General features: G+C 46.4%; 1 protein-coding gene across 1 annotated transcript in view; it reads left to right on the forward strand.

Annotated features, from left to right (window-relative positions):
• Window positions 1-15083, forward strand: part of MCRIP2 (MAPK regulated corepressor interacting protein 2) — a 145273-nt gene that overhangs the window by 64553 nt on the left and 65637 nt on the right. Inside the window, exon 3 of the mRNA XM_085632147.1 lies at window positions 8717-8853. Within this exon, the coding sequence (XP_085488273.1) occupies window positions 8717-8853 (137 nt within the window). The remainder of the gene's footprint in view (window positions 1-8716; window positions 8854-15083) is intronic.

Raw genomic sequence — 15083 nt, forward strand, 5'->3', positions numbered from 1 at the left:
CGCATGCGCTGGTCTGGCAAGACTTATTGAGAGGGCTCCAAAAAGTGCTACCAGGCCAGCCTAGAGCTCCAGTGCATGTGCGCGGGTGCGCGCGCCACGGTTTACCGCGATTAGTTTAACTTTTGCGGCCGCAAGGCCGCTTTGATATTTGATCGCAATCGCGATCACTTTCACTTTCGCGGCCGCAAGGCCGCTTGGCATAGCCAATAGGTCTCGCTTTTGGGACCTTATAAGTATTTCGTAATGCAACTGTTGCATGGCTAAACACTTATAAGGTCCCAAAGGCGAGACCTATTGGCTATGCCAATGCTTGTTATAGAGTGACAAAGAGAAGGACAATGTTTTATTTTTTTTAACCATGCTGGGGAAAATTAACCAAAAGCTGCTTTGAAAATTACCAGGATGAACCCACATGCTAATTATGTGCAGTAGATTCCCCAAAACGTCCCCCCAGTCCGTGGGAGTGCTTAATCTATACAAAATATGAATGTAAAGAGGCCCAAAGCTTTTCTTAGGTGCATCCCGCAAGCACAGTTGAGTGGAGGGTTTGCTGAACATCTAGGCTGCCTAGTCTTGATTCCACCTCATGCCTCTTTCTTCCACCACCCAATACCTCCTGTCTTTCACTCTTGTACGATCTTTTTCCATCTCTGCTTTTTCCCTTTGCTACTGTTTGTCTATTTTTCTTGTACCCTTCCTTTCTCCCTTTCTCTCACTTGCTCTGCCTCAAAGTGTCCGATGATTAAAAAAAAGTCCTAGTCCCTAAAAATGAGTACCTGTGCCCTCCACCTGTGACCTGCTGCACTGGGTGGTGGCACTGTAGTTTCCACCAATGGACTCTATGTACCATTGAGCGATAGACTTCCTTCCTCTTCCAAAGGGCGCCACATCTAAGGTTTGTAAAGTGGCACGTGCTCAAAGACAAAGGACATAGCATGCAGCTGCCTTGTGGCACCACCACAAAAGGCCACCAGAAGCAGCTGGTTTGCAACACATTTTCTTGTTGAGGGGGAAATGGAGGACCCAAACACCAAAATATCATTTTGCTTGGGTCTTCAAAATACTTTGGGGGAGATTTACCAAATCTCCACGCAATGCAGCGCAGTCTCCCACAAGGCTGCGTTGCGCGACAGGGAAGGAGCAGGAGAGTGCCATATTTTCAAAGATATGGCTCTCTCTTCCCCTTTCCCTTGTGCTGGCGCTGATTACAGCTGCTTTGCGCCACGCACCACCTTAGTGCCATAGCGCTAGTGCGTGTGTGTGTGTCTAGCATAGGTTTTGTACAGGAAGGGTACCATTCCTGTACAAAATACCATGCCTAGACCAGATGCAAAGCTTTTCCCACTTTGTATGCGTGCTGCACAGTGCAGCACGCAGGGCTGGACTGGCCGTAGCGGGCACCGGGCAATCCACCGGTGCGCTGCACCGGTGGGGGCCGGTTTTAGGCCCCTGGGGGCCGTTGTTGTTACAGGGCCGGTTTTGCAGCATAGCTGCAAAATCAGCCCTGTAACAAAAACGGCAGAAAACCGTCCCTGGCAAAGAGCTCGGCGGCACCCCCATACCCCAGGGGGGGCGGCCGAGCACTTTGCCAGGGCCGGTTTTGGTTCCCAGTCCGGTCCTGGCAGCACGCATGCAATGTGCGAAAAGGAAGGAGAAATGCTTGAACCAAGTTTAAAAGGGCTCAGTTTTCTCACGCTAAACCCAATCTACTGTATTTAGTAAATTGGGTTTAGCGTGAGAAACCTTGGGTGGTTGCATGCATAACGCCCATGCACCACCCTTGGCATGGTAGCGCGAAGAACGCTGCTTCACATTACTTTTACATTATTTGCAGCGCTAAACAGGTTTAGCGCTGGAAAGTAAATTAGGAAAAAAAGATCTTGCGCTGTTTCGCGTCATTTTTGTGATGCAAACACAGTGCAAAATCTTAGTAAATCTCCCCCTTTGTGTTGGTCCGATGAATGGCCTGGTCTCCCTTTGTTCAGTGCAGACAGCGTTCCCGCGACCAGCCTGAAACAAACAGCAGCTTCTTTAAGCAAAAATCTTAAGTCATTGATCCAGAAAATGGTATGAGACAGGCCAGAGCTAAGGAAGGCAAATCAGCAAACACAGTGAATCCCGTGGACTGAGCCTTACGCAGTCACTGAACAGTTTGGAGCGACTACACAGAGATCACGGCGGAGCATTGGCAGGGAACCAGCCCACGCTTTTATCCTGACACAGTGACTCAGCAGTACTGAAATACCCCAAGGCCAGCCTCCCTGTCTCTAAAGAAAGGCGTTCATTATGAAACATGAAAGAAAATTGGCGGGACTTGCGCGGGCCACCGTACACCGATCCCAGGGAGGTCTCTTGGCTTCAGGTGTGCAAGCCAAGCAGGGGCAAGGCTGTAGCCTGGCTCGAGACAAATGCCTAACTCGGGCTTGGCCCTTGTTTCGTCAGGACTAGATCTAAAATTCAGCTACGACAGGCACTGCTCGACTCTCTCTCAAATATAGTTTTTGAAACCCAAAAACTGTTGAACACGGGACAACTGGGTGGATTTCTAAAATCTTCTTTTCTTCTTGTACTAGTAGTTCTGGTAAACAAATGCTTTTGGTATTCGGCTGCACTTCACGTGTGACTCATGGAGATCATTAGCCCAGAGTGCTCTCTCAGTGGCCACATTGTATCTATTTAATTGCACACAATGACGTTTTGTGCCACACCTAAAAACGGTCTGTTTTTGTTAAGTCCTAAAAAGCAGGTGTATTAACTTAAAAATAAAGGGTTCTGCTTTCCTAGTCACTTGAATTGTACTTTTTTTCTACAGATTTTATATAGCGTCAGAAAATTGTTACGTGATACTTGTATTTGTGTCATGCCAGTGGAAAAAAAATGTAGCCCAGTAAAACCGAACTGACTAATGCGCATTCACAGTTGGCAATTTCCATGTTATTACTATTGTACGACTAATTTGTCACAATAAAAATATATATATATATATATATTTTTTTTTTAATAAACACATTGGTTTTGAATGAGCACATATCCGACATTACCAAAGCAGAATACGATGTGCAAACCGGCATACCTTAAAGAACATAGTATTCCCACCATTTCCCCCATACCCTTGTGTGCTTCTACGGGCATCCCCTGGCTTGGTAGATTGTCTCTTCGAGTTTAGGACACCAGTCAATGGCGATCTTCCAAGTAGACAGAGGAGGGGCCGTTGGGTAGAACCAGTGCATTGTGGGTTCTCTCTTGGCAAGTACTGTTTCAATCCCCACTAAGGTTGGGTCACCCAGAGTTTCCCCCAAATCACCGAAAATTCCCAGCAAGGCAATCCTAGGGGAAGGGTATACCGTTGTGTTCAGCAGGTGAGTAACGGTGTTGAATATCTTCCACCAGTATTGTTGAATCGATGGGCATTCCCAGACCACATGGAAGAAATGGGCCTCCTCTGCTTGCCAACGTCGGCATGAGGGGGCTGGGAACTTGTTAGCCCTCTGCAGTTTGACCAGTGTGATGTATGTGGTATGGAGGAAATTAAATTGAATCAACCAGAGTTTGGAAGGAATTACCAGGATTCTAGGGGACATGCATGCATCTCTCCAGTAAAGGTCGTCCAATGGCACCACCCAGATCTCCCAGTGGGCCTTGAGTTGGTCAAGGGAGGGAGAATCATTTATGACAAGGTGTTTATAGACCAGTGAAATCATTTTCTCTGTCATGGGCCCATAATGTGTTTTGCTTCTAGAGGGTTGAAGTCAGGCACCATAATTAAGGCATCACAGTGTGCGTGTAGTACATGCCTGATCTGCAGATACCGGTAGAATTGAGACTTGTGAAGGGAAAATTCTGCTTGAATTCCTGAAAAGATTTAATATCTGACCCATGTCATATGTCTCCCAACACCAAGACGCCAATGAGGTCCCACTTCCCAAGCCCTTCAAGTTTCCGCAGTGTGTTGCAACCAGCTACCTTTCCAGAGGGGAGTTTCAAGGGTAATCTTGTGGTCCCAGCTCGCCTGTCACAAAGCCACTCTCCAGGACCACAAAACAGTCTGAGTGATCTCCGGTACATCTCACGGAATTGGATCGCCATGGAGGGGTCCCACGAGGATTTCATACCCCATTCTCTCAATTTCAAGGCAGTTTGCCGAATCGTCCCATCCGCCACATAGCCAGTTGTTAATCACTATTAGATGAGAGGGCCAGTAATAGAATTGCATGTCTGCCATTACCAGTCACTGTCATATGTTGACTGAGTACATTTATCACAGTTCACTCATGATGGATGGTTGGCTCAAATAAAATACCTAATTTTGGAGAGTAACACCTGGAAATAACTTTGATGGGTCCATAGAGGGAAATTCTGAGTCACGTATAATACACACGGAAGTAAAATCATTTTAAGTAAGTCTACCCTACCCATTATGTTAAGTTGTAGTTTAGCCCAGGAAGTCAAGGACCTTCTCAGAGAGGACTCAAGAGGCTGAAGATTTAAGGCCCCTGTGACGTGCGCTTCAAGGGCTATGTGGACCACAGATATAGGAAGCTGAGTCTTCTGAGGGAAGCTGGGCCTGCCAATTCATGGTACTGTCATATCCCTTCAAGGGAACCAAGAGAGACTTGGCCCAGTTGACACTATGTCCCACCATATAGAGTCAGCATGTGGAGTAGGAAGGGCCACATCAAGGAGGGTTTGGAGAGAAAAGTAGGTAATCATCCGCGTATAGGGCAATGCGGTCCTCCACAGCCAGCCCTCCATCAAATTCCAAACCCTGTAAATGACATCTAACCCAGACCACCAAAGGTTCTACAGCTAGCAGAAATAGTAAGGGGGACAATGGGAAGGCCTGTCTAGTGTCCCGACGCAAAGAAAAGGAAGATGATAGGATGTCACTCTGACATGTGCTCTCTACTGTGCATATAGAAACTAAACGTAGGAACGAAACCGGGGACCAAATCTCATTTGCATTAGAACCTCCCCCAAAAAGGCCCAGTTAACTGAGCTCAAAGCCACTTGGACTCTGCAGATACAGTGTTGCGTGCTATTTTGTTGCATAAAGCCACATTGGCCTGGATGAACTAACTGAGTAAGGAGTGGTTTGAGTCTGTTGGCCAGGTTTTGTGCCATAGGTTTTAAGTTCAGTTTTAATCAGGGTTATTGGTCAGTTGGATGAGCATCTCTCAAGGGGAAGCCCCTGTTTATGCCGCACTACAAATGTGGCTAGGTACAGCTCCAAAGGGAAGTGCCCTTTCACCACAGCTTCTTGGATCATGTCTAGAAGGGATTTCAGGAGTAGAGGAGAGTCTTAAGTAGTATACTATGGGGTACCCGTCTGGCCTTAGGGTCTTTCCAGATTGTATTCCTGCCACAGCCATCCCCAGATCCTCTACTGTGATGGGACGCTCCAGGGAGTGGGGCACTGCAGGGCTCAGCTCAGGCAGAGGGAGGTCTCCAATGTGCGGCGCAGAGGTTTCGGGACTGTTCTGGGCTGCATACAGTTTTTGGTAATATTCAGCAAATGCCTTCGCAATATCGTTGGCCCATGATAACTGTTCCTTGGTGCCCTGTATTATGTGGGTAATTAAGTGAGAGGCAAGGTCTTTGGTTGCCTGCCAGTAGATCAACTTTCACCCCATTCATATAATCTGGTCTGGCTAACCAACACTGTCAGGCCTCGTCAAGGGAAACCTGCTTGAGTGTCACCCGTGCATCCTCCAGTTGTCTTAGTGTCAGCTCATTGGGTTGGTCATAGTAAGATCATTCCACGGTCACAATCATGGCCTACAGGGATGTGACCTGTTGGTGTTTTGCCCCCTCCTGTCCTTTAAGATAGGAGCATGCTTTTCTCACTTATGGTGACCTTACTGGCCCCCAGAGCACTCCAGGAGATGTCGCAGAGTCTTTGTTATCTATTAAGAATTCTTGAAATTTGTGTATCAGAGTCCATGTGAATTTCTTCTCTGTGAAGTGTCTGGCATTGAGTCTCCACATTGGTCTAGGGCCCGAGTTGGGAGAGCTGAGTTAGACCACCAGAGGGGCTTGATGGGATATTCCCCTTGGTAATGTATAGAAACCCGATGAGTGGACCAGATCGGGGGCGGGGAGGGGTAGCAGGTCAATGCAGGAGTGTGTTTTGTGTGCTGAAGAAAAGAGTGAGTACTGCCTGCCTTGTGGGTGCAATATTTGCTACACGTTGCAGAGACCCAAGCCATCCACCCAATCTTTGAGACGATTACTGTCGCCTCGGCTGCCGGGATCCAGTAGAATACAATGCCGGATCCATGACAGCATTGAAGTCACCTCCCACTATTGTGGTTCTCTGGGGTAATTGTGTAACTACTTTGTGCAACTCTTGCAGAGTAGTCTTAGCCAGGAGGGGTGGAACATATACGTTTAGCAAGTGAAGTGGGGTACCTTCGAGCATGTCCTCCACCACCATGTAGGTCCCCAAGGAGTCAGAAGTGACCCTGGAAAGTTCCAGGGGAAAGGTTCTGTGACTACCCCCTGGAGACCCCATACTCTGTCGTGCCCATATCGCACCAGCATAGAACAGTTAGTACCAAGCAGGTGTCGTTCTTGAAGCATAAGGAAATCAGCGGCATATCTCCTGGCAAAGCGGTGAACTGCTCCTCGCTTTATCCGGTCATTAAGGCCATTAACATTCCAGGACATGATCCTAAACTCATACATTTGGTGGGTGAGTTAAGTCTGAAGGGGATGCGGAGGCCCACCAAGCGTGAGTTGTACTCCACTAATGGTATTGAAGGGTGGATGAAACTCACCCAGGGTGTTGACTAATCTAGAGTGTGTGTTGAAGCCAATGAACTTCAGATATGCAACAACCAAAAACATGAAGACCCTATGAGCGATCAATTTGAACCCCCCAACACCAACAAACCCCCCATCCTACACTCCCACACCTCCCAGAAGCATCTGTTGCCCTCCCAACATAATTAGTTGTCAGTTCAGTGAGTAGCTCCTTCATTCCTTACCCGGTGCAATTTTGATTAGTCCGGATACCATGGTGCTTGTCTGTGGTTGAGAACCAGGTCTGGGGACCATCGGAATAGTGCAATGCAGAGTACATTCCTGATCTGTGGAGTGTGGTGACTGAGTCCCCCACCATGGCAGCACCACAGTGCACTCATTGGATGAGTCTGGCTTGTCTGCCTCCGAGTCAGAGCAGTCTTTCAACACGGATTTCAATGTTCCTCTCCTGTTGCATTTACGATGTATGGGGCAGCCCAGGGTGCCTACAGTGGTGGCAGGTGCATCCACTGCCACCGTCCTGCTAGTCAGCCCTGCGGGGGTGGAGTTGGGCCCCAGTGGCTGTCAGACTCTGGGCACCGGCCGTACAAGCGTAGATCCAAGGCCGCCAAATTCAACGCCCAGAGTGAGGCCGATATTCTGGGAGCCCCCGGCCGACGGCTGCCCCACTCAGCCAGGTGCCAACCTGAGCGCCACAAAACATAGCCCACAGTCACCCGCGCCGGGTGCAGCCAGCCCCTGGTCCCGCAGCCACAGACCCAGAGCCGCCAGACTCCACACCATGTGCGAGGTCCGCCTTGCTGGAGCCATCAGCCCTTAGTTTTCTACTGGCTGGCCTGGCTTCTTGGTCTTCCATCTTGCACTCTTCCCGGTGCAGTCCGCTCCTCCTCTTCGCTCCAGCCTTGCTCTCCACACTTGCAGCCCCCGGACCCAAGAGGGAAGGTCCAGAGGGTGGGGCGCAGCCAGGGTCTCTCGTTCCCCTGTAGTTACAAGACCAGGATTATAAGAGTGCTTCCAGGAACTGGGAGCTTAGACGGGTATATCCACCATATTGGCCCGCTTGACCACGCCCCGATAAAAATATTTTTTACTGCATCACTGGTTGCATAATACAAGACTTTGCACAATGAAGTGGCTAGACTAATAGTCCCAAGACTACCTCACTGTTGTTGTACCTCTCTGAAGGGATTTAACCCTTTGCACCCTGGTTTTTGTTGAGTACCTTATTATTATTTAAAAAAAATATATATATTCATGTAATGCAGTTGATACCTGGCCTTTGCCGTTCCAAATTCTGTTTGCGTGTGTATGAAAGACAGACAGACAAATAGACTGGTAGACTCCAGTCTGTATCTGCCTGAACGAATGAGTGTGTTTTGTAATGTGCTGCTGGTACCATATATATGTTTTGTGTGTGTGTGTGTCTTGCAGTGCTCCTGCATGAAATGTGTGTTGTGTGTCAGGGAAAACTGCACTCCTACTACCTTTGCTGTGTGCGAAGAAGGCTTGTTGTGCTGCTCTCAGGCTGTAACATTTCTTTCTGTGTGAGGAGAAAGCACTTTCAAGTCAGGATCGTTGAAATAAAGTAGAGAAACAGTGAAAAAAAGTAGGGAAGCAAGGTGAAAAATAAAATACAACGGAGAGAAAGAAGAACAAATACAGAAAAAAGATGGAAAGAAAAAAGGACAAAATACTGAAAGCAGGATAGAGAAGGAAGCAAACCTAAGAATTTCAGAATTCCCTCAATGGAGCCTTCACCCCATTGACTGCTGGGTCACTTGCTTCACTTGCTCGCTCCTATTTGTTTGGGACATAGTTCAAAGTAGGGCTACATTATGTTTTTTAGCTGCTCCCTTGCTATAGGTGCTTTCTCTTTGGTAGTGAAGTTTAAGCAGACTTTTTCAATGGACAGCTTGTTTAATATTGCTTTGTTCTCCATTTTCTCAATCTCCAGCAAGCCTGTACCAGTCCCCAAGCTTGTGTTCAACAGAGTGAATGGGAAGAAGCACCAGCCATTCAGCCAGCAGTTCAGAGCCACAGAGGACAGCTACACACCAGCGCATGAGGAGAATGTCCGCTTCGTCTATGAGGGTAAGGGTTTGAGTTAGCCGGTACACATAGGGACTGATTACGAGTTCGGCGGAAAGGGTCCCACCGTCGAAATGGCGTCAGATTCCCCGCCCACCTAGTAGGCGGTCCGCCTGCTGTGTTACAATGTTGACGTATTGTTGAAAAAAAGGCCACTGGGTACCGCTGTCTCCGCCAGCCATTTGCCGACAGCCTCAATGGAAGCATGGGGAAAAGCAGCTGTCAAAGGGCAGTACAGACAAGGTTCCAGCCGTTGGGATCACAAAGTACCTTGCCGTTGAGCCCCCTGTGGCGGGGAGACCGCCTGCTTCGAGTTGGTGGAATCAAAGGAAAAGGGATGCAAATTCTCCCATTTCCTTCTTTTTCCTTCAGGCTCTGAGGTAGACCCCTTCGCCCATGACCCAGTCAGCATGGAAATCCAGAAAAGTCAGTTTCACGCTTTTCTCCCATTGACTAGACTTGGCATATATGATCCGGACTCCAGCAATGGAAAAGTACTCGTACTAGACGTATTTTTCACGTGTCATGCATATGTGTAAAATTTACACTTATTTAGTCTGAATGTATAATCCTGCATCGACACATTTGAAAACATATTTTTGAATTGCTGACCGTGTCCTTGCAGGTCCCCCACTGTCAGAAACACTGCCAGGTGGCTGGGCCAGTGGTGACACCTAAATATGGCAGATGAGAGACATTTGACTCGATGAAGCACTTGGAACCGCCGCCTCCACGGCATGGCGGAAAAACCGCCAAACTCGTAATCAGGCTCATAATCTACACCAGGGGTCTCCAACGAGTAGCTCGGGTGCTACTGGTAGCTCGCCAGTACCTTCAAAGTAGCTCTCTGAGGTGAAGTCAAGCCCAGTATCAATTTCAAAGTAGGTGCCTATTAAAGAAGGCAGCACTGATCATCTCAAGACCCTAAGAGTGACAGCCAGCCAAACTTATCACAGTGACTCATACTAACACTCAAATACACATTGTGCCAGCTTATAGGACCTACTACATGACAGTATGTATCCAATCTCAATATAATTAAGACACAAGGAGATTGACCATGTTGCAGTCCATCCTTTATCAGTCACAACATATGTGTGAACAGTGCACCATCAAAAAAGTATGGCAGCAATAGCCTGAGCTGTAATCAGTGCTGACCCACCAAAGTGCGGGACTGCAGGAGTCAGAGTGAAAATGTGTCAGTTAGATGCATGATCAGCTCAAGACCTGAGGAGAACAGGGTATGATCCAGACCAGAGAAAATTAAGAGATTCATCAACATTTATGTGTGTGCCCATAAGAAACACTATTGCTTTCTGAAACTATGCCTGGTGCCAAGAACCACCAAATATATATGCTAGCCCCATCATAAGAGTGTTATATTTGGCATAATTGTGTCCATTCCTGACATAATAGTGCCAATGGCATAATTATGGTCATCCTTGACTATTTTAGTATTTTTGGCCTAGTTGTGCTATGCTGGCAGCCATCATAGACCTACTCTGAGCATGACTGGCCTATATGCACCTATTCCTGGCATATTAATGGCCATGACTGATATGTGGTCTTATCCCTGATCCTTCTGGTTTCCAGCCTTGGCACAACTGCGGCCCTAGTATAATGGTGGACATTACTGGCATAATCCAGGCATCCTTGGTGCTATGGTGAGCACCCATTATGATATAATGGGGTAACCCACAATTGTCCACGGACCTGGGTAACAATTGGTATAGGAAACAATGGTCCTAGACTTCTTTAAAGCTACAATTCAGTTATGAAAAACATTCATTAGTCAAAGGGCATCCGGTACATATAGAATTATCATTGTATCATTAATGTACCACCATTTTCTTTACAATGCAAATAAGTATATCCTCAAAGACACACAGGCACAAAATATCGCTCCAATAGTAACTGTTTATTATTCAGTTACTTTTATAACAGATCACTATATTCAATGCTCCAAATAGAGAAAGAGGTTGCTCCAAGGGGAGTGTGAAAAAGGAAAGTGCTCGTGAAGTAGGACAGATCTAAAGGCGGGGAATCCAAAAGGCAAATTCAATAACCTATCAATTACACATTCTGGTATCCTTAGTAAAACTGGTCGTGGTTCATAGTGCCACCAGTTTTACAGATAGGCCAGTCCCTTAGGGATTTACAAATATTCATTTCATGATTTTCTGATGATGCACAGAGAACATTCATCTGTGAAAAGGCAGGCTGGGATGATATCGGGTACAGGCCCACTGGGAGAGAGTGTCAACGTTTTGACCCTAGTGCAATTAGGGTAATTTATATCCTCTACAGAATCATAAATTTAAAGTTCATGCACTCTCTGTATCTCTGTCTCACTCTGTTGCACACACACTCTCACCCCAGTGTCCTTTTCCGGCCATTGAGCCCAGTTCCACCTTCTACAATGCCCTACAGTTTTCAGACCACAATCCAGCCCAGCCCAGGAACAGCACAGCATCCTCCTGAGACATCCTCCTTTTCAGGGCACATGTTCATGCACACTGTGGACCCAGTATTGGAGGAAGCGCACACGAAGTAACACTGCATGTGTTACGACAGGGTCTGCACAAGCAGAATGATTGGCTAATGGGCAGTGATGATCAGGGCAAATGGTGTGCACAATATCTGTGTCAGCCATTGCCGCGGGCAGGTGACCGGCCGACAATGTGTTTGGTGGTCCCGCCTGCCCTATTACGATATAAAAGGCCTTTTTCTACTGCAGCTTCTGCTGTTTCCGAGTAAAGGGCAGCAGCACAAGCTGCAGCAGAAAAAGGTACTTTACAAACATCCATGAACCATGTGGTGCCTGGAACACAGTGCATGGATGTGTGTGGGGAGGGCACCACATGTGCCCACTTGGCAGTGGCCCACGGGAGTGGAGGGGCCCTTCTTGGGGCCCACATAGTCCATTTCCTTCTACCTTTTCATGGCGGTGGGACTGCCATGAAAAGGCATTCAGAAAGGGGCATCGTGATCCTGACGGCGGTGCATGAGCAGGCACCACCTGCATTCAGGATTACGATTCCCACAGCCACCGCGATGGGATCAGTAGATCCTGTCAGAGGTGTTGGTCCATCCCCTGCGATTCAAGGGTCCGACCGCCTGCATCGTAATGCGGCGGGCGGCCCGAAGGTTCTGTCTATTGCCACCGGCATCGCGATGATGTCCTAAGTTGCAACTAGTATATTTCCATATTTATGTATCATTAAGTGCACACTAATGCTTGGATGCTTGTTAGTTATATAAACGATGAGCAGCCTATATAAAACAACAGCACACTTTCTGCATACATTAGCATAGCAATACTGCCATGTGCACACCAGCATCTGTTTAAGGAAATCTTATCTCTTTGTTACTCTCCATGCTGACAAAATACACAGATGACGGCCCGACGGTCGTAATTGTCTGACTAGAGAGCCATTCAAACAAGGACGAACTTTCTGTATTTTTTCATTTGTAAAAATAAATACATACAGCAAACGCATTGCTCTCCAGCAGTATGTTGGGTTAGAAAATCTGTAAAAAAAAACCCGGAAGACTTGATTATGATGGAGTTTTCATTGTCAAGTTCTCAGGGGCATGGCATCAGTCAACCTCATCAAACCTCTGCTCCATTTCCAGCTTGGCTTGGGTCTTTCGATCAGGCTGGCAAGAGAGAACCACCTTTGGGGTGCTTCGCTGCATTCAAAGGCTACAAACAATGGAGCTTCCTTTCTCTGCCTCCCTGCTTGGAATCAAATTATGCCAAATTCCATAAAGGCCTGAAAACTCTTCTAGTTCTGCATGCATACGGTTTAAATCGCAGCCAATGTCCCGTTGGGTTCCTGGGTGACCACCAGCACTCTGTGTCCCGGTCACTTGTTCCATCTCCTCTTGACTTCAGTAGTCACCTACTAACTGTGGCACAGGTCTGTGAATCATCCTGGAGGCAGTGTATGCTTAGTCTAAATGCCATGATTAAAAAGAAAGCTCCAGCCCATCACCTTGATGGAGATGGGTGAATAGGACTCAACTGAGGATAAGCTACCACTACTGTAGATAAGCTACCACTACTGTAGCTTTTTGGGTGCCTGCATCAAAATGACAGCCTTTCCCATGTAGGGAAGCAGAGACTCTTATCACAAAATAGAGAGACTTCACCGCTCTAAGGATAACTGTGTGGCCGAGCAGAGGGTTATAGAGCCTTTCGCTAGTTTTCTGCTTGCTCAAGTTTAAACATTTCAACAGTGCTGTTGCAGTTACTTGCTTGAGGGGCACTTGGGGAAGTTAGGGAGCAGGGTTTATGGAAGATTGGAAACAAGGTGGGGATGGTCCTTTTAGAAAAGCACATGGAGAGGAGGTAAAAGATGGCGTCATGGGTCATTGAGGGTACTCGTCCAAGAAAAGACGAAGGGTGTGAGACATAATGGTGATGCCGCCAGGGAGAGGGGGAACACGGTGTGTTTGGTGCAGATGTTTCCTGTAAAGAGTATGCTATGATTCATCATGTCTGATTGTATTGATTTATATAGTGAGGGTGTGCCAGGAAGGTTGCAGAATTATTTTGTGGTTTGGTGTTTAGGCGCTCGGGTCTACTGGTTCAGTGCGATGATCTGTTGCACTTCAGGCTGGGTTGCAGGCTGTTAAGGGCAAAGGGTTAGTTCCTGTGGATGATTCTCATGTGCCAAACTGAAGGTGGATGCAGGGTTGTCCTATCAGACTCTATGGGACAGTGAATGCACAAATCAGGTACAATTGTCTATTAATGAGGGACCGCAATCAAACACAGCCATTGAGGTATATTTATTTAAGCTTATGCCTGAGAGATAAAAAGCTTCAGCTTCCAAGTATACTCTGCCAGACGCAGTTAGTGCAATCCATTTATACTGTTTAAACATCATTGACATAAATATGTAGGTTAAGCTGAAAATCATTAACCGGATTTCTATCAAACCTTGAATACACTTTCACGGTGCTGAGGCCATGTGAGGTTCTGACATTTGTTGTTTCTCATCTACCACTTATCTACCTGAACCTTCAGTTCTTAAAAACAAAGGAGAAGCTACAAGAGTAAACAGTTCCTGGACTTTACCCTCCTTGGCCTAACTGCAAAAGCCAGGGTTTGTGCAGCAGCAGGTTTTATGAAATAACACTGAAGACAACAACATGAAGAATAGTTGTTCAATATCACATTTCTGCTCCTAGAAACCGCCCTTTGAACAACTGTTCAAGATAGTTATTATAACTTTTGCTATTCAATATTTATTTGCACTAGTGCAGTTAGTTCTCCCCACTGCATCCTGACGTTTGGAACATGAACAGTGCTTGGTGTGGGAATGCACAATTTGGTACATTAACACGAACATCAATGATCCTTGAGGAATCATTCAGCTTTAACTCATTATTTAGGAGTCGTCACACTAGTGAACAAAATTTCTCAGAACTCGAAGAGTTTCCATTAATAAATAGTTATTTTTATCTTGAAATCAATCAATCTTGATATGCAATAATTTTTAATCAAACGAACATGGAAAAGTATTCATTAATCATATCACATATGGCAACACACAAACTACTGTCTTAATTCATATAACATACACAGTAGTATCTTACACCTTTTGTTCCCCAGTATGGACAGTACATGTAATCAACCATACATTACAATCAATTCATAGTTTTTGTTCAATTCATTATGTTTCCACTGATAACTATGTAAACAAAAACGGTGTAGTAGCGTCAATGTTTCGGTCTCAAATAAGATCTTATCCACGAGACCATCCTCAGGACGATAATCGTTGCACCTAACTAACTAAAGCGCCGGATGCCTCTCGGTCACTTTATCCCTCAATATACTTTTCATTCAATAAAGAAATTTGCGTGTCACTCCGCAACTCTTTCTATTTCAGGAACTTGAATAAATCCGTCCAACACTCGACAGCAAGACCGAGTCTTGGTACATGCCTGTCGGCAAACAAGAAGCTTATCTACACATAAACAACAGCTAATATTGCAATAACTATAACTATTATTACCTTTAATTTAGTCCAACCCCAGGCTCCAAATAGTGAAACAATTGTATTTCTAACACAAAATTACAGAACTCCAGGGAAGAGGTATCCACCTGCTCAACCTCTCTTCTTCCTCTTGCTATACTGTTCGTGTGCAGATATTTACTAGCATGCTCCTTAGAATGCTATCTAATAGGTGGAGGCATTGGCACAGATGACAGGACCCTCCCC

The sequence above is a fragment of the Triturus cristatus genome, chromosome 10 (assembly GCF_964204655.1).
Source record: "Triturus cristatus chromosome 10, aTriCri1.1, whole genome shotgun sequence".
NCBI lineage: Eukaryota > Metazoa > Chordata > Amphibia > Caudata > Salamandridae > Triturus > Triturus cristatus.